Here is a 20,921-nt window from a genome sequence, read left to right as displayed (position 1 = left end):
AAAGATTTACAGTTACTTGAAGTCAATTTAGCATACTCTTTTCTTAATGAAATTAGCATTAATTTCATTATTATATTATTATAGGGCAAGCATTGTGGTAAGCTGAATACTCTTCCTTCCTCAACTCAGCCTACTGTTTTCCTCAACTTCCTTCACATCCTTACTAAAATAACATCTCCTAAAAGTCTATCAGAATCTCTTAGTTATCGTGTTGACTCTCTTCATAACTTCATAAATAACTCCTAGTTATCCTGCATATATCTTGTTGGTATATATTTGTCAAAATACAAATATAAACAAAAAGACAATTCTTGTTCTTCAAGCACCTTACATTCTTTTTTATTTAACTTTGAATAGATTTTTATTTTTTCTGTTAAATATTTACAATTGCGTATATTAAAAAAATTAACACTAAAATTTTTTGAGTTTCAAATTCTCTCCCTCTCTCCTCTTTGAGAAGGGAAGCAGTTTGATATTGATTATAGATGTGAAGTAAAAAAAACCCACATTTTCATATTAGCCATGTTGCAAAATAAAACCCAATCCCTCAAATCCAAGAAAAATAAAGTAAAAAGAGCATATTTGAATCTGCATTTAGAATTCATCTGTTCTCTCTATAAGTGGATAGCATTTTTCATTATGGTCCTTTGAAACTGGCCTGAATCATTGTCTTGATCAGAGTAACCAAGTGTTTCAGTTGATCATCATACAGTGCTGCTGTTACTGTGTACAATGTTCTCCTCACTGTTGCAGTTCATGTTGTCTTTTTTTTAATTAAAATTTTTTATTTTCAAAATATGCACAAATAATTTTTCAACATTGACCCTTGCATAGCCTTGTGTTTCAGATTTTTCCCTCCTTCCAACCCTTCTCCTAGAAGGCAAGCAATCCGATATATGTTAAATCCATCATGTGTAAATATATTTATACAATTCTCTTGTTGTACAAGAAAAATCGAATCAAAAATGTAAGAAAATAAGTAAGCAAACAAATTGCAAGTGAACATCAACAAAAAGGGTGAGAATGTTATGTTGTGATCCACAGTCAGTTCCCACAATCCTCTCTCTGGGTGTAGATGGCACTCTTCATCACAAGGTCATTGGAAGTGGCATCAATCATCTCAATTGTTTTGCCAGATTTTTCTGAAACCATCATACTCAATTATTTTTAATAACCAAAATTGTATTCCATAGCTTTGCATGTATGCCAAGACTTGTTTGACTATTCCTCAATTGATGGCATCTTCTCAGTTTCTAGTCCTTTGCTACCACAAAGAAAGCTACTATAAACATTTTTGTGCAAATAGGAAGGATTTTATATTTTAAACCCTTGGATTTGGGTGGAGTGGGTTGGGGGAAGGTAAAATGGAGGGGAAAAGTAGAGAAGAGTTCAAGAGTGATGAGAAGATTCTGTAGGGAAACCCTGAGAGGAATGACAGAGTGAATATGGCTGCCCTGAGTACTTTCTTTAAAATGGAAGTTTTGGAAGGAACTCACCAGAATAAGGGGCTGGAGAGGCTGAGTCATCCAGTCAATAAACATTTATTAAGTCACTTCCATGTGCTGGACACTATGCTAAGGACTAGGGGAAGAAAGGGAATACATAAAGAAGTCAAAGACAGTTTTTGTGCTCATGAAGCTTACAGTCTAATGGGAGAGACAACAAGGAAACAAATATGTACAAACAATGTATATTCAGGATAAATAGGAAATAATTTGAAGAGTGGGTAAACATTAGAACTTAAAAGGTTTTGGTAAACTTCCTGTAGAAGAAGTTTAGTTAGTTTGTGAAGAAAGCTAGGAAAGACTGTACAGTAGGCTGAGCTGAGGAAGAAGAGTATTCAGTCAGTCACAAATGTATACCAGTAGATAAAAAGTGTCTTAATAGTGGAAAAGCAAGGAGAAGAGTGTCATTGGGTTGAAGAGTATTTGGCAGGTAGTAAGACTGTAATGCTAGGAGGAGGATAGATTTTGAAGCGCTTTGAATCAGAAACAGAAGATTTTGGTGTTTGATCATGGAGGTGAGAAGGAACCTCAGAAATTTATTGAGTGGGGGTGGGGGAAGAGTGGTATGGTAGTACTTAAGTTTTAGGAAAATCCTTTTGGTGGCTGACAGGAAGATGGATTTAGAGTAGAGAGGCCTGAGGCAGGCAGAGCCATCTGTAGCAGGCAATTGCAGTAATAATCATGAAGTGATGACAACATACCATAACCTTACCTGTGCCTTCTTTGCCCAAAGGAATGTAAATTTTGATTGCTAACCTGGAAAGCTACCGACTAGTACCAAGCTTACACCCAAACCACTGTGGCTCTTATTGATTGACCAACTATAAATGGCAGGCCAAACCAACTTGGTCATCCTTAGATTGACTCAGAGTGAATTTAAATAGCCATTGTTTCTGTTTTGGACAGAAACAGTGAATTTCCCTTTCTGATGAGAAAAAAAAATTTTTTTTGATTAGGTAAAAGAGGCCTTTTCTTGTTAATTAGTTTTAGTCAGTGATTTGGTGCTGCCTCAGTCAAACTGAGCTACCTTAAGATCTTAGTTTAAAAAGGTTAGGAGTCTCCCACTACATTAGAGCCACTTCCACTCTGATCTATGACTTGCCATTGGACCCAGATGGCTTTAGAGAAGAAAATGAATCTGGGAACTTTGCCCAGCCCTCCCTGAGTTAAATTCAAGTCACTTGGATGTCATAATTTCACCTCCCTGATGTTGTAGGGTTGAGAAAGAAAGAAAAAAAACAACAATAGAGCCAAAACTAGAATGATGGCAGTTTAAGAGGAGAGAAGCCAATGTATTGGAGAGCTTTTACAAAAGTGAAATCAATAGACCTTGGCAATAATTACCACTTTGTATTATAGATAGAAGTCTGGCACCACTAGGCTGCCTTCTTTTTTTTCCCCATTGTTTCCCTTGAGAATATTGACCTTTTGTTCTTCTAGATGAATTTTGTTATTTTTAACTGCATAAAATAATTCTACAGTAATTTGATTTATATAGCACTGGATAGATAAATTAATTTAGATAGAATTATTATTTTTATTGTACTGGCTCAGCCTGCCCATGAGCCATTAATATTTATTCATTTATTTAGCTCTATATTTGTGTGAAAAGGAGTCAAAAATGATGTGTTTGTAACTGGGAGAATGGTATTGTCCTCTGTAATAATAGGGAAATTTGGAAGGGAGGATGATTTTGGGGAAAAGATGAGTTCAATTTGAGACATAGTGAATTTAAGATATCTACTGAAGATTTAATTTGAGATGTCTGAAAGACATTGGGAATACGAGATAGATCATCAAAAAGGTATTAGGATAGAATAGGTATGTGAATCACAACAAAACGTGGCAAGTCTTCAAAAAAATAGGAGTATAAAATCATCTTGCTTGTCTCCTAAAGAAATTATATGTGGGCCAAGAAGCAATAGTTAGAACCAAACATGGAACAAATAATAGGTTGAGGATTGGGAAAAAAAATATCACAGGGTTGTATGTTGTCACCTTATTTATTTAACTTGTATGTAAAGTACATCATGTGAAATGCCAGGTTGGATGAATTAAAACCCTGAATTAAGGTTGCTGGGATAAATATCAACAATCTCAGATAATGCTGATGATACAGCTCTTGTGACAGAAGGTGAAGAGCAAATAAGAAGCTTCTTGGCAAAAGTGAAAGAAGAAAGCGTAAAAGCTGACACAACACCTTGGCAACCGACTCCATTGCTTCTTGGCAAATAGAGGGAGAAGAAATGGAAACAGCCTCAGATTTTGTATTCTTGAGCTCAAAGATGAGTTGTAGATGGCAACTGTTGCTCTGAAATTTAAAGATATTCCTTGGAAGAAAAGCTATGACAAATCTGGATGGCATACTAAAAAGTAGTTATCCTCTTGCCAACAAAGGTCTGTATAGGCAAAGCTTAGTTTTTCCAGTAGCACTGTAGTAAGACTTGGACCATAAGGAAAGTTGAGCATCACAGAATTTGATGTTTTCAAATTGTGGTTCAAAAGAAGACCTTTTCTTTCTTTTTTTTTTTTTAATAGCTTTTTATTGATAGAACATATGCATGGGTAATTTTTCAACATTGACCCTTGCAATCACTTCTGTTCCAACTTTGCCTTTCCTTCCCTCCCCTAGATGGCAGGCAGTCTCATACATGTTAAACATGTTAAAGTATATCTTAAATACAATATATGTGTATATATTTGTACAGTTAGAGAAGATTTTTGAGAAACCCTTAGACAACAGCGAGGTTACAAGGAGGTCACATCAGTTAGTACTTAAAATAATTAATTCAGGCTTTTCACTGGAAGGACAAATTCTGAAGATTAAATACTTTGGCCACATAATGAGAAGACAGAACTCATTGGAAAGGACTGTGATAATGGAAAAGATGAAAGGCAAAAAGAAAAAGGGATCGCAGAAGGTGAGATAGAAAATCTTATGGAAGCAAGGTACATGTACTTGGACAGGTTTTGAGAAAGAGTGGGGAATATAAAGGCCTGGCATGCTGTGGTTCGTGAGGTTATATAGAACAACAGGTAGATTTGAGAATCATCATTATAGAGATGGTAACTAATCCTGGGGAGCTGATGAGATCACCCATTGAAGTCATTTAGAGAGCTAGAAGAGAGCTAAGCACAGGATCCTGAAGGATTAAAGTGCTTTGCCCTGATAATAATTCATCAAAGGAGACAGAAAAGTAAGGATTAGATGAATAGGAGGAGAACCAGGAAAACTTAGAAAAAAGTAGTAAGGAAAAGAGGATGATTAACAGAGAATTCAAGAAGGAGGATGATTGAGAAAAGACCATTGGATTTGGCAACTAAGAGATTAAGTTTGGAGAAAGGATCAGTAGAATGATGAGGCAGAGATTATAAGGGGTAAGTATCATTAGAGAAAGGACAGTTAGGATTCTATGTAAAATTTTACAGAGGAAACCAACATTGTCTGACTCATAGTAAACATTAATAAATATTGTCAGTTAAGTAGGTTTGATACTTGTTAAAGCAATATGAAATCTTCTTCAGTCAGAGATAGTAACCCCTCTCTGTTTCTCTTTCTCTAATATATGTTGTATGTATATGTGTGTGTGTGTGTGTGTAGCACTGCCAGAGAGGATGGCAGAATGTAGAAGTAGATAGTTTTTTGGCTTTAACACCTTCTCTCCTAGTTCTTTCAGGTGTTTATTCTTGTATTTGTTTAATTGGCAGTCTCTTATTTTATAATAGATGACTTCTTATAGAAGTATTTGCTTTTTAAAAGTGTAATTCCTTTTTTATTGCGCAGCAAGAAAAATAGAGGTATATTTTTCTTTTTCCCTGAATTCTTTTGCTATGCTTTTGACCCATAAACTTGAAAGAGTTGAAGTGGCTGGGGGAAGGTGGGGAATGGGTAGATGGATGACAGCAGGTGTAATTTGTCTGTATATGTCTCTCTTTTTGTTGCTGTTCCTTGGCTAGGGAATGCTTTTCCCTTCCTACTCAGTTTCCATCTTAATGATGTCATGATAAGTCAGGGGTTCTTAGCCTTAAAAAAAAATTGATTACTATATTTAAGTATAATTATTTTTCTTTGTAATCTTGTGTATTTTTATTTTTTAATAACTTTATCCCAATTACATGTACAGACTATTTTAAACATTGATTTTTTATGTTTTAATATTTTTTTTATTTTTTCCAGTTACTTGTAAAACAATTTTTTTTAATATTTGTTTTTAAAACTTTGAGTTTCATGGAAGTTGAATGGATGCCCCTCAGTTGGAATGGCTGAATGATATATGAAAGTAATGGAATATTTTTGTTCTATAAGAAATGATGAGCTGGTTGATTTCAGGAAAGCCTGGAAAGATTTATATGAAGTGATGCTAAAGGAAGTGAGCAGACCCAAAAGAACATTGTACATTGTAGCAAGAAGATTACATGGTGATCAGCTGTGATAGGCTTGACTCTTTTCAATAATGAGATGATTCAAAGCAGTTCCAATAGACTTTTGACTGGAGTGCCATCCACATCCAGAAAGAGGACTATGAAGACTGAATGTGGGTCAAAGTATATGATTATCACCTTTTGTTTTTGTTGTTTCCTTTTTTTTTCTTTCTTATATTCTTTACCCTTTTGATCAGATAATTTTTTTTTTTTTGGCACAGGATGGTGAATATGAAAATATATTTAGAATAATTATACATGTTTAACCTATATCAGATTGCTTTCAGTCTATGAGGAGGGGATTAAAAAGGAGGAGAGAGAGAAACATTTGGAACACAAAATTTTGCAAAAGTAAATGTTAAAACTTTCTTTGCATATATTTGGAAAAATAAATACCATTATTAAAAAAAACTAAACAAACTTTTGAATTCTAAATTCACTCTTTTCCTCTCTTCTCCACTGAGAAAGCACATATGAAGTTAATCAGAATATTTCCATAAGTCATGTTGCAAAAGAAAACATAGATTCTCTCTCCCTCTCCCAAAAAAAACCCTCAAGAAAAAAAAAGTTTAAAAAATTATGCTTTAGTCTATATTCAGATACAATCAGTTCTTTGTCTGGTATAGATAACATTTTTTATAAGTCCTTCAGAGTAGTCTTGGACCATTGTATCGCTGGGAATAGTGAAATCATTCACACCTGATCATCTCACAACTTTGCTATTACTTTTAAACAATATATTTCACTTTGAGCTCATGGAAGACTTTTCAGATTTTTCTGATAATCCTTCTAATCAAATCTTATAGAACAATAATATTCCATCATAATCACATAATCATTTATTATTTATTTTTATTTATTCAGTTTATTCAGTCATTCCATAAATGATGGGTATTCCCTTGATTTCCATTTCTTTGCCCTGGGAAGAGTGCTTATATAAATATTTTTGAACATAGGGGTTCTTTTCCTTTTTTTTTTTTTTTTAATCTTCTGGGATTCATGTCTTGTAATGGTATTGTTAGGTCAAAAGATATGCATGATTTTATAGCTCTTTGGGCATAGTTCTTATCTTTTTATCATTTATTAATTGGAGAATGGTTCTTTTTTGAAAAACAAAATTGACTTAATTCCCTATACATTTGAGAAATGAGACCTTCATCAGAAATTGGCTTCAAAATTCTTTTCAAAATTATCATTGCTGTTTATTGTCTCTTTACTTTTAACCTGCCCCTTCTCAAAAGTGTTTTGCTGTTGACTATCCTGTTTCCCATATTCTCTCTTTTCTATCACTTTCTCCCCTTCTTATATCCCCTTCTTCTCCTACTTTCCTATAGGGTAAGATAGATTTCTATACTATTACTGAGTGTGTTTGTTATTTCCTTTTTGAGCCAATCTGATGAGAGTCAGGTTTATCATTTCTTCTCCAGTCTTCCTCTTCCCCTCTAAAAAACTTTTTAAAGCTTTTTCTTGCCTCTTTTTTGGCAAATAATTTATACCATTTCATGTCTCCCTTTCCTATTCTCCCAGTACATTATTCTCTCATCCCTTTTTAAAAAAATATTCTCTTCATATTCACCTCACACCTGTCCCTTGTTTATACATATTCTTTCTAACTGCCATAATGAGAAAGTTTTTGTGAGTTATAAATATCATCTTCCCAGGTAGGAATGTAAACAGATAAATCTTGTTCAGTCCCTTATGAAATCTCTTTCCTGATTACCTCCTTATGTGTCTCCTCAGTCCTGTATTTGAAAATCAGATTTTCTATTCAGCTGTGGTCTTTTCTTCCTGAATGCTTGAAAGTCCTCGATTTTTTCATTGAAAATCTACCTTTTGCCCTGAAGAATTGTATCAGGTTTGCTGGATAGATGATTCTTGATTGTATTTCTAGCTCCATTGCTGTCCAGAATAGTATGTTTCAAATCCTCTGGTCCTTTAACCTAGAAACTGCTAAATCTTGTCTTATTCTGACTGTGGCCCTGCTGAACTTGAATTGTTTCTTTCTGGACGCTTGCAATATTTTCTTCTTGACCTTGGAGTTCAGGAACTTGTCTATAATATTCCTGGTAGTTTTCATCTTGGGATCTCTTTAAGGAGATAATTGGTGGATTCTTTCAATTTCTATTTTAACTAGACTATCAGGACAGTTTTCTTTGATAATTTCTTGAAAGGTAACGTTCAAGTACTTTTTTTGATCATGGTTTTCAGGTAATCCAGTAATTTTTAAATTATTTCTCATGGATCTGTTTCCCAGGTCATTTCCTTTTCTAATGAGATATCACATTGTTTTCGATTTTTTTCTTTTTTCTTTTTTGGTTTTGATTTGTTGTACCTTGATTTTTCATAAGTCATTAGCTTCCATTTGCTCTATTCTGATTTTTAAGGAATTATTTTCTTCAGTGAACTGTTATACTTCCTTTCTCCTATTTGGCCAATTTTGCTTTTTATGGCATTCTTCTCCTCAGTTTTTTTGTATTTCCTTTTGCACCACTCTCATTTGTCTTTCCAACTTTTCCTCTACCTGTCCAGACTACTTTGTTTCTAAGGTGGAGGGTGTACTGTGCCATACTTCACGGTTTTGTGTAGCTGTTTTCAGAGATCCTTTTGGAGAGCTGTACTGTGAGCCAGCTCTGCTATTCAGAGCTGAGTATGGGCAAAGCCACAGAGGTCCACAGTACCAGAATGAGAGGACCCTACAGTTTCCCTCTGATCAGCTGTTCAGGCCCTCCTACCTGTGTATTGAGATCTCCAGTGTTGCTACCACTGTTGATTCAGTGGTTTCCAAAACCTGAGCTTGGTTAGCTGGTGGTCTTCACACATACCCCAGTGTTCCATAATTTCCTATCCAGTTGTCCTTAACATCTGTGGCCTGAGGGGCCTGGAGATTGCTGCCACTGCCACAGATTCAGAGCTTTCACAGATTGCTCCTGGTTTCTTGAGTCCCAGGCTGTGCTGGTGGGGTTTGTGCTGTGATTGCACTCCAGACCCACTCTGATGCAAACAGATCCCTCCTGCCAACCTTCCAAGCCACTTTAGGCTGGAAAAATTTATTTAAAGTCATTTATTTAAAGGTATTTGGAGGAGTTTAAGGGAGGACTTGAGTGAGTCCCTGCCTTCACTTTGGCATTTTGGCTCTGTCTCTCTTAGACATTCATTTTTAAACAATTTGGAGTTCCAAATCTTCTTTTTCCTTTTATCCTCCAAATGTGTTTAATAATGCAAAGTATATTATATTCATCATGTTTTGAAAGAAGAGATACATATCCAAAAGGAAAAACACCTAAGATTAAAAATACAAAATGTGAAAAATAATATGCTTCAATCTGCATACAGACCAATTCTTTGGGGGTGGATAGCATTTTTCATCCTCGGTTCTTTGGAATTGTCTTAGATCATTCTATTGCAGAGAAGATTGATCATGGTTGATCCTCACAATCTTGCTATTACTGTATATGTCCTTCTCGTTCTCCTCATTTCACTTTGTATCAGTTCATATGAGGCTTTCTTGTTTTTTCTGAAATCAGCCTGCTCATCATTTCTTATAGTACATTAATGTTCTATTACAATCATATTTGTGTATTTTATTTTGTGCTATTAAAAACATTCCAAGGAAGGGGCCATAGTCTTCAGGTGTCTATCTTGCAGAAAGATTAACAATCTCTGTTGTCTTTTAAGCTTCCTGTTACCCTTTGTGAACTTGAAAATACTTTATGGATGTGGGATATTATTGTTATTATTATTATTTGCTGCTCTTTGGGTTCTTGAAAGAAAAGTGCTTTGTAAAAAGAGACTCATGGTATCCCAGGAGTCCAGGGACACTTTGAAATCTGAGAAAGAGATGATTACCTGTTCCCAGTACACTGAGGCTATCTCCTCTATTGTCTGAGGGTTCCTCTAGTAAAGATCCTTTTCCTTCCAGTCCTTTTTGGACTTCTTGCCACTCAGCTGGGCAGATGAAGTTCAAATGGCCATTTTTGTCCATTCCTTCTTCTTTCCCTTCCTTTTCCTCTTCCTCCTCCTCTTTTTACAAACTTTTCACTAATATATACTGACCTAAGGGCAAATTAATTGGTTTTTACTATATTTCTTTTAAAAAAGTAAAAATTTAAAATCTCTTGTTTATATAGTGTTTTAAAGCGTTACTTAAAACTAGTTTTAAACTCCATAAAGATAGGGTATCTATTATTATAGGGACCACATAGTTTAATGCAGGGGTTCTTATTAATAATGAGCCTTCTTTAAATCTACTTTTTACATTTATAAATATTTTTATCTGTATTTTAATATAATTGGTTTTCCTTATGATTCTCTATATTTTATTTTAGATATTCAGAAACAATTTTTTAATTATAGCTTTTAATTTACAAAACATATGCATGGGTAATTTTTCATCACTGACCTTTGTAAAAACCTGTTCCAAATTTTCCCCTCCTTTCCCCCACCCCCTCCCCTAGATGGCAGGTAGTCCAATACATGCTAAAATATATGTTAAATCCAATATATGTATACATATCCATAGAGTTATCTTGCTGCAGAAGAAAAATCAGATCTAGAAGGAAAAAACAAACCTGAGAAGGAAAACAAAAATGCAAACAAACAATATCAGAAATAATGAAAATACTATGTTGTGGTCCACACTCGGTTTCCATAGTCTTCTCCTTGGGTGTAGATAGCTCTCTTCGTTACTGAACAATTGGTCTGAATCAATTCATTGTTGAAGAAAGCCACGTCCAACAGAATTGATCATTGTGTAGTCTTCTTGTTGCCATGTACAATGATCTTCTGGTTCTGCTCATTTCACTTAGCATCAGTTCATATAAATCTTTCCAGGCCTCGTTGAATTATCCTCCTGATCATTTCTTACAGAACAATAATACTCTATAACATTCATATACCATAATTTATTCAGTCGTTCTCCACCTGATGGGCATCCATTTAGTTTCCGCTTTTTTGCTACTACGAAAAGGGCTGCCACAAACATTTTTGCACATGTGGGTTCCTTTCCCTCCCTCCTTTAAGATCTTTTTGGAATATAAGCCCAGTAGAAACACTGCTGGATCAAAGGGTATGCACAATTTGATAACTTTTTGAGCATAGTTTCAAATTACTCTCTAGAATGGTTGGATCCATTCACAGTTCCACCAACAATGCATCAGTGTCCCAGTTTTCCCACACCCCCTCCAACATTCATCATTATCTTTTCCTGTCATTCTAGCCAATCTGACAGGTGTGTAGTGATATCTCAGAGTTGTTTTAATTTGCATTTCTCTGATCAAGTAGTGATTTGGAGCATCTTTTCATATGACTAGAAATAGTTTCAATTTCTTCATCTGAAAATTGTCAGAAACAATTTCTAGAATAGTTCATAGGTATTACTAGGCAGCCAAAGGGTCCATGGCACAAGCCTCTGGTTTAATAGAAAGAAGTTTGAATTTGACCTGAGCAAAGACTTGACTTTAAATCCTGCTTTCAATGTTTGGAACTTAAGTGATCATAAGCAGATTATATAATAGTTTATTATCAGTAGTGCTTAATCTCTCAGAGTCTTTGTGAGAATTAAAAAGCATTGCATGGTAACAGACATTTACAAAAATGATTTGGAACCTAAAATGCAATAATTATTTAGTAAAAGCTTGTTTTTTAGCTTCCTATTTTTAAGATGAACATATAGGATTGAAGTGACTTGATCATAGTTGCATAGATAGTATATTGTAAGTTAGAAAACATTTAATAAGTACCTACTATGTTTTAGATACTGTGTTAAGTTCTGATAAGCTTGCGAAAAGGTTTTAAGAGCTGACAGTCTAACAAATGAAACAACATGTAAATAAACATCAGGATTCAAAAAAAAATTCACAGTATAAATTCAAATAATTCAAATACAAGATGTACAAGAATTAAGAGAAGTTGGGAAAGAGTTATTAAAAAAGAAGAGATTTTTATTGGGTTTAAAAAAGCCAGAGAAGGGAAGAAGTAAAGCTGAGGTGGGAAAGCATAGAATGTTCAAGGCATAGGAAACAATAAAAATGCTGAAATCCTAGAGATGGACAGTCTTGTTTATGGAACATAAAGAGTTGGGTTGAAGAATATGTGTGGGGTACATACTCAAGAAGGATATAGAAATCTGTCTTACCCTGCAGGAAAATAGGAGGGAAATGCGATATATAAAGGGGGGGAGATGAAAAGATAGGGCTTATTGAGGGAGGGAGTGGTCAGTAGCAAAACACTTTTGAGGAAGAACAGAGTAAAGAGAGAATAAATGGGAGAAAATACAATTAACAATAGTAATTGTAAAAAAAAAATTGAAGTAAGTTTCTCTGGTGGAATATTGTTTTCTGGGAATTGATGAGCAGGAGGCTCTGGGGGGGGATGGGGGAGAACCTGGAAAGTCCTCATGAACAAAGTGAAATATACTGTATACAAAGTAATAGCATTTGACCAGCTGTAAATTACTTTGTTATTTTTAGTAATACATATCTACAACTACTCTTAAAGAACTTATGATTAAAAAAAAAATCTTATTCATACTTAGAGAGGAAACCGAAGGAGTCTGAATACAGATCGAAACATTCTCTCTCTTTATTTTTCTCTCTATTTTTCTCTTAATTTTTCTTGAGAGTTTTTATTTTTATTAGGGTAGGAGATCTATGTTTACTTTCACAGTTTGACTTTTATGGAAATGTTTTGCATAACTTCAAATGTGGTTTCTTAATTGTGGGTGGGGACAAGGGAGAGAACCTAAAACTCAAAAATTTTAAAAACAAATGTAAAAAAGTAACTGAGGAAAAACAATAAATAAAAATTAAAGTGTGCGTGCGAGCACACATGCGTGCATGTGTGTGTGTGTGTGTGTGTGTGTGTGTGTGTATGTGTATGTATGTATGTATTGGGGACTAAGGTTTAAGAAGAGTGGAAAAGAGAGCCTTTGAATGCCAAACAGAACATTTTGTATTTGATCCTGGAGGTGATAGAGAGCCACTGGAGTTTATTGAATACTAGGTACAAGTGAGTGCCAATTTAACAATTGGTTAAATTCTTTTTATATTTAAGGAATCAGGCATACAAAGACAACATGAAAAAGGCCTTTTCCTCAAGGACCTTTCCTTGGGAGAGACAACATTAAATGAATAATTAAATATAAATATAATTTGAAGAAGGATAGGATATAATGTCACAGGAACATTAAGATAAGCTGATGGAAGAAAAGGTGGCTTCTGATTGAGCCTTAAAATAGGAAGCTAGGGATTATATCAGGTGGAGACAAAAAAGGACTATTCCAGGCAGGACAGGTAACCTCTGAGAAGACACAGGGTAGGAGATAGAAGGCTGATTTTGAGGAATAGCAGATAACACCATTTTGGCTGGAAAGTACAATAATGAACCTGTAGTATGATCAAATTGTGAAGGTTTTAATTGTTAACACTGCAACATATATTTTTCTCCTTGAGCCACTAGAAGTTTTGAGCTGGACAGTGGTGACAAATGTTATCTGACTTGCTTTAGGACAGTGGTTATCAATGTGTGGTTCATTGACCCCGGAAATGCCTAACACCCTTTCAAGGAATACGAGGTCAAAACTATTTTCCTAACTACCATTTTTAAAATTTGTAATTTGATAAATACCAGTAGGCATAAAGCTCCTTATGGACGGTTTTCAATAATTTTTAAGAGTGTCTTGATCCCAGAAAGCTTGAGAGCTTTTAGGAAGATTGACAATTTGACAAATATTGGAAGATATATTAGAGAAGAGAGGCTGAAAACGGAGGGTTCATTTCAGAAACTGTTTTAGTTGTTCAAGGGAAGAAGTAAATAAGGGTGTTGGCCATGTGAATGATAATTGGAAAGGAAGGTTCAGATGTAAGTGATATTGCGGAGTACTTGGCAACAGATTGATTTTTGAATATGAGAGGAAAAATGAAGAGTTATAGCTAACAAGTTTTTTAATAGGAGCAAATAGAAAGAAAAAAGGAAATATGAAGGAGAGATGGGTTAAGTTGGTGCAAGGAAAGGTTGTAGGGAAAAGAATGAACTTCATTTTGGTAAGTTGAGCTGGAGATGCCTGTAGTACCTCTGTTTGATTATATCCAGTGGGCAACTAATAATGTAGGGTTAATTCAGGACAGAGACTGGAGGGGTTTCTCCCTCTCTCTCTCTCCCCTCTATCTTTCTCCCACCTTTCTACCCACCCCCATCCCTATGGGAGCATAATTTTTTACTTTACTGCTATAAATTCAGTTGAATACAAAATATTTGTAAATTAATCTTTTGAATCATTTTTTAATACCTTTAAAAACTTTCTTGCATTTGAGAGATTATTTTGTGAGGCATTTGGGATATCCAGGGTCACAGCTAGTAAGTTAAGTATCTAAGGCTGATTTTGAGCTCAGGTCCTCCTAATTCTAGGTGCTCTATCTATTGGGTCATCTAACTGCTCCATTTGAGATATTATTAGTCAAAATTCCATTGTTCCAGATAATTATACTTGGTTTTACTTTGCAATTTCAGTTCAGAAGCAACTTGTGTATGTATGTAGGCAAATAATAAAAGATAAACATAATTTCCTCCTTTTCTATTGCAGAGTATTATATGAAGGGAAAGAACGACTTATTTCAGGTTGTGAAGTGATACAAGCCACACCCTATGGTCGCTGTGCCAATGTCAACAATAGTTCAACAAATTCACAAAGAATCTTCATCACTTATCGAAGGGCTCCTCCAGTACGACCTCAGAATTCCTTGGCTGTAACAGATATCTGTGTTATTGTAACTAGTAAAGGAGAAACTCCTCCTCATACATTTTGCAAAGTTGACAAGAATTTAAACTGTGGAATGGTAAGAAAAAATTTGATTGATTTGCAAATTTTATTGTGACCAAAAAAAAAGGGAGATGGAATACTAGACTGCATTTTACTTTATATTTTATTCAGCTTTTAAGTTTTTTCATTTTTAGTTGTTACCACTTGAAAGAGTCTGTCTCTTGTTGACATTTCCTTATATTGCCTTGATTACGCTAATACAAGAAAGTTGTGTATTTGGCAGAAGTAGGAATCTGAAGCAGTACCAATAGAGTTGTTTCAGTGAATTCTCTCTGTCCCTCCTTTTCATTTTTGAGCACTAGAATGTTGAGAACTCTTAAACTTCACTTTATAGTTGGACTAGATTACTTATGAAGTCTGGTCAGCCAGTTATTTAGTAATCACAGCCTGAATAAGTGGGACTCGTATGTTATTCTCCAAATTTAGCTTTTTATTTTTGATTCCAGTCTCTTTGTGTTTAATTTTTTGGGTGCCCTCTTGTTATACTAATTCCTTAAGGCTCTAATCTTACATGTTTATTCCTGTTATCTTCAAATTTGTGCATTTTGAGGCAATTTGGAATTTACATAAATTTTTTTTCACTTCCTCTCAGAATTTTCACCTTTGTATATTGTTACTTTGTTTGGTATTCCTAGGTATTTACATACATGTAAAGTATGTGATTTTAAATCAATGCTTTGACATTTTAATTAAAATTTCTCGAACATCTAATACATTCTGAATTTGTCTTTCTGCTATTTGATTTTGTGAAATTTGGTTTATGTTTTACAGTGGGGTTCCAATGTGTATCTGTGTTACAAGAAGTCTGTACCTGCTTCTAATTCAATAGCATATAAAGCTGGTAAGTTATTTTTAAACTGTCTCCTGTTAGTATGTTAGTATACATTGATATCTCAGCAGGAGAGATGAATGTTTACTCATCAAATTATCTTTTATATTATGTTGGTTTAAAATTGATATTTGAAATAATGCTTAAAAATAAAAACCTCTATACAGCACATTAAATATTTTCTCCTTTAAATGCTTATATAACAATCTTTAATAATAAGAATGTAAATCCTTGGTTTTTTCCTGTTTCCTTAAATTAGAATACATTCATATATTTTACCGTGCAAATTGAAAATTTTTTATTGTCCTGTTGTATTTTGGAGGTTAAGCTATACTTTTACTCCTTATATTTATTTCTTTGATTTGTAGCTATACTATTATTTTCCATAAAAAGTAGATTTACTTTCTTTCTTCCATTATAAACTGACCCAGCATTGGAGAGGAGTTGAGGGACAATGGAGGTAAGAACAATGGCTTGAGGAACTTTTCCTGCAAAAAGCAATCACGACATCTCTCAGTGCTATATTAACTTCAAAATGAAATGTCATGAGTTAAAAGATTTTTAAAGTATGACCTCTTTCTCATTGATGTCATGAGATTAGATCAGAAAATACAATTATGATCCAGTTGTAAAATAGAACAAAATTCTAGACTGTCATATTGTGAAAAGAAGTAACCATATAAATGAGAATTGTGTATGCATGATTCTTTGGGAAAATGTTATTAAAGATCAGACTAGTTCATATGATTGGAAAAAAATTATTCATACAACAATAGTAACTCATATTGATGTAATTTTTATTTTAATTCTTAAACTTTTCTCTCTTCACCTTGACTATTATTAGCTTTCTTTCACTTTTAAAAAACTGTATTTAAAATTTTTTTACTCTCATAAATCCGCTTTGTGAAAGTATTCAAGTTTTAAGAGCAAAACCACATAAGAATATAGGCTTTTGTGCTGTTTTAAAATTTTTAGTGCCAGAAAAACACTTGGTGAGTTAGTTGCAAGTTGTTGTCTAGCTCTTGACTGTTAGTTATGCGAGGCCTCTTGAGGAGATTTCGTATCACAAATATTCTGTAGGTTGCTAGTGATCTAGCAGGTTAGGAAAAAATGGCCACTATTTAATGTTTTTTTCCCTGATTACTCTGAAGCTTTTTATATATTTGGTGCCCTTTTACACAATTTGTGTTTGAAGTTTTCCCAAATGAACTTAGAGGAGCATCTCACAAAGTTTATTTATTTTGGCTTCTGGTAGAGTACTTTTTCAGTGTCCTCCCCACCCAAGTGGGTTTCTACTCAACTAAGTAGCAACTCTTTGCAAATATTTCCTGCCATTCTTCACCTTAGTAATATGTAGCTGCTATTGTAAAATTCACTGGTTCTCTGGTCTTAAGGAATAGTATTTGAGTCATTTATTATTGTTTTTATATTTAATTTTATTTAAATTAATAATTTATGTTCTCCTTTTTTCTTTCTTCAGTTAAAAAAAAAGTAAAACAAAACTCTTGTAGTAAATATGTACAATTAAGTTCTCTTTTTTTGGATGGCTGTGTCCAAAATTTTAAAAAGGGTTCATGTTATTGAAGTTTTTATTCATGATTAATATGACACTTATGGGATAAATGTTAAATTTCTTAATTTTTATAAGATAATTTGGTATTTGATTTTGACATTTCTTATGCATACCTTTGTCTAAAGTTATAGATTTGCTTTTCCTAAACTAAATTGTATGTCCTTTTAAAATACTAATAATTTAAAATGTTTCTTTTCCCTTTTACCCTAAAGGGTTAATTTTTAGATATCCTGAAGAAGACTATGAATCTTTTCCACTCTCAGAATCTGTGCCTCTTTTCTGCCTTCCTATGGGAGCTACTATTGAATGCTGGGATCCCCAAACCAAATACCCACTTCCAATTTTTTCAACTTTTGTTCTAACAGCTTCTTCAGCAGAAAAGGTATATATTAAAATAGCAATTTTTACTATAAAAACATTTTTTCTTTCAAAATCTTTTGATCTGTTTTGTTTTTTCCTTTTCTTTCTGATTATTATTGTTATAGAGAAATTATTTAATTTTAAAATAAGTATTAATTTGGTCATGTGGTGATTGACTTAAACCCAGTACATTATTATTATTTTTTGATGTTATTTAATTTAATTTTCTTTCTTTTTTTTTTTTTTTAATTATAGCTTTTTATTTACAAGATATATGCATGGGCAATTTTTCAGCATTGACAGTTGCAAAACCTTTTGTTCCAACTTTTCCCCTCCTTCCCCCTGTCTTTTCCCCCAGATGGCAGGTTGATCAATACATGTTAAATATGTTAAAATATAAGTTAAATACAATATATGTAGACATGTCCATACGTTATTTTGCTGTACAAAAAGAATCGGACTTTGAAATAGTGTACAATTAGCCTGTGAAGGAAATCAAAACTGTAGGCGGACAAAAATAGAGGAATTGGGAATTCTATGTGGTGGTTCATAGTCATCTCCCAGAGTTCTTTTGCTGGGTGCAGCTGGTTCAATTCATTACTGCTCTATTGGAACTGATTTGAATCATCTCATTGCTGAAGATGGCCACATCCACCAGAATTGATCATCATATAGTATTGTTAGTGAAGTATATAATGATCTCCTGGTCCTGCTCATATTCACTCAGCATCAGTTCATGTAAGTCACTCCAGACCTTTCTGAAATCATCCTGCTGGTCATTTCTTACAGAACAATAATATTCCATAATATTTGTATACAATCCAGTACATTATTAATACAAATAGTATGAACAGGAAATATTTCAAGAGCTAAAGAAAGACCTTTCCAGATTAGCACTTTAAATCGTCAATTTTCACATAGATGCTTATGTCAAGGTCCTGTATTATTTTTTATAATCAATTTGAATACTCAGTCTTTGTTTACAAATTATATAACCTTTTTGTGACTTAGTAGCTAATTGATGCCTAGTTATAAATCAGTCATCTCTCTACATAGAAGCTGGTCTTTTAAGGATATCTGCTTTATTTCTTTTAAAGTAGTTGTTAAAAAATTTAAAATTTAACTTTCAGTGAAATAATGAGCCTTTGTGTCCAAAGTAAGGTGTTCATTTGTTAGACTTTGTTAGGTGAATTGCTTTGTTTGCATATTTAATATTTTTTGAGGATTTTTAGTTCTGGTGGATATAAATATAGGAGATGTGATAGGATTTGTTTCCTGGATCCCTACCTAATGAGACTGATGAATTTTATGTCATGTGTAAAACGTAACAAAGCTGCCAGAGGAGCTATTATAAGAGTTATCTGATGTTTATTGAATTTTCTAATAATTTTTCTAATAAAGTTTCCAATTTATGATTTTAAAATAGAATTATTATATAATGGTATTTGTGATTTAACAGGGCTAAAACATTTGCAGAAAATTAAACCTTAGAACATAAGTAGAATTGAAATTTGCTTCTTGTGAAATTTGCTTCTGAAAATTATACATTTCCAGTGTCACATTCTTGAATTATGAATAATAATATGAAGTTTGACTTTGATGTTCAAGTGTTATATAGAAATGTTCAAGTCCTGACTGAAACTTATCAAGTGTGTGCCCATAGTGTTATCTTCTCTAAGCCTGACTTCTCTCATTTGCAAAATGAGATGGCCAAAAATAGATGGCCTCTCAGGTCTCATTTGACTCTAATTATATGACCTTATTATGAAAGCTATAGAATGAGACATACATATTTTTGGTTTAATGTACTTTATTATTTATAAGAAAAGACTTTTATTTGGTCTAATGGAGAAAGTTATGCAATCATAATTGCATTGCCTATCTACTCTGCCTTTCCGTGGCCTGCTTCTCAAAGAAGAAAATAAAGAAGAGTGTCAATGAAATGTTTTAAACAATGCAGAATAATATCCCAAGGTATTCATAAGGACAACTGACAAAGTCGATGGTATTGTTATTGTCATGTTAAATTTATTATCATAATCTATGTGCAATAGAGATTCAACTTCATATACAGTCCCCCTTTTTTCGGTTCTTTGTATATAGAAATGTTTGTTGATGATGTTGATTCATAATAAAGTGAAAAGAAAAACAGACATTTTTCTGCAGTAGACTATCTTTTACAATCACATAATTGACTACCTGATACAAAATATAGAATACCCCAGTCAGTTTATAGTAAGACTAAATAGGTCAAAATGCTACTTTAGTGGCATTCCTCTTATAAGATATTTCCCATGTGTAAGTTAAAGCCATATGCAATTGCTTAGGAGAGAACTTTTTTTATGATTCTTTGACTTATTAATGTGAATGTGAAGACATAGTATTTTGTCTGCCCTATGAAAGAGTTTGCTGCTTTCCTGGAAGATGTCCAGCTCAGAGTTTAAGATAAAATTTCGGTAGATTGCTTCTGTTGGCACATGATACTGTTAATGGTATCAAGCCTGGGATGTTGCATAATCTCCAAAAAGAGGTTGAGATCATGCTCATTCAAGAGTTAATATGTAGGGGCAGCTAGATGGCACAGTGGATAGAGCACTGGCCTTGAAGTCAGGAAGGCCTGTGTTCAAATCTGACCTCAGAGACTTAACACTTCCTAGATATGTGATCTTGGGCAAGTCACTTAACCCCAATTGCCTCAGCAAAAAAAAAAAAAAAAAAGTGTTTTCCAGACTTAAGTGGATGCTGCTTGTTAGGATTACCCATTACACAAATAGATCATTGAAGTCTTTGGATTTTTTCTTAATTTAAAAAAAAAATTTATTACTTGTTTAAATAAATTCTTTGAGTTCCAAATTCTCTCCTGTCTCCCAATGATTGAGAAGGCAAACAGGGTACTATCAGTGCATGTGAAATCATGTAAAACTTCATATTAGCCATGTTGCAAAAAAAGAAAAATAAAGTTTAAAAAAAATCATGCTTTAAGCTATACTGTTTTCTTTCTGGGAGTGGATAGCATTTTCCTCATGTTTTTTTTGGAATTGGCTTGGCTCATTGTCTTGTTCAGAATAGCTAAGATTTTCATGTTACCATTATTACAATATTATTGTATGGTATGGTATGCTCACTTAACTTTGAATTCATATAGATTTTCCCAGGTTTTTCCGATATCAAGTTGTCCTTAATTTATTTTTCTTAATTTTTTTATATTAACAATTTCATTCAAAATTTTGAGTTCCACATTCTCTCTCTTCCCCCATACCTCAAAGGGTAAGTTCAAATGTAGGTTATATATGTATTATTGTGCAAAACATTTCCAAATTGGTAATTTTGTACAGGAAGACTTGAGTAAAAGAAGAAAACATGAAAGAAAGAAAGTGAAAAACAACATGCTTCAATTTATATTCAAACAATATCAAT

General features: G+C 33.5%; 1 protein-coding gene across 1 annotated transcript in view; it reads left to right on the top strand.

Moving 5' to 3' along the window:
* DENND4C (DENN domain containing 4C) overlaps positions 1–20,921 on the top strand; it is a 139,093-nt gene that overhangs the window by 35,244 nt on the left and 82,928 nt on the right. Inside the window, exons 3-5 of the mRNA XM_051997438.1 lie at positions 14,506–14,758; positions 15,514–15,583; positions 17,357–17,526. Of these exons, the coding sequence (XP_051853398.1) occupies positions 14,506–14,758; positions 15,514–15,583; positions 17,357–17,526 (493 nt within the window). The remainder of the gene's footprint in view (positions 1–14,505; positions 14,759–15,513; positions 15,584–17,356; positions 17,527–20,921) is intronic.

The sequence above is a fragment of the Antechinus flavipes genome, chromosome 1 (assembly GCF_016432865.1).
Source record: "Antechinus flavipes isolate AdamAnt ecotype Samford, QLD, Australia chromosome 1, AdamAnt_v2, whole genome shotgun sequence".
NCBI lineage: Eukaryota > Metazoa > Chordata > Mammalia > Dasyuromorphia > Dasyuridae > Antechinus > Antechinus flavipes.
The sequence above is the reverse complement of the archived record's forward strand: the minus strand, read 5'-3'. Positions and strand labels throughout refer to the sequence as shown.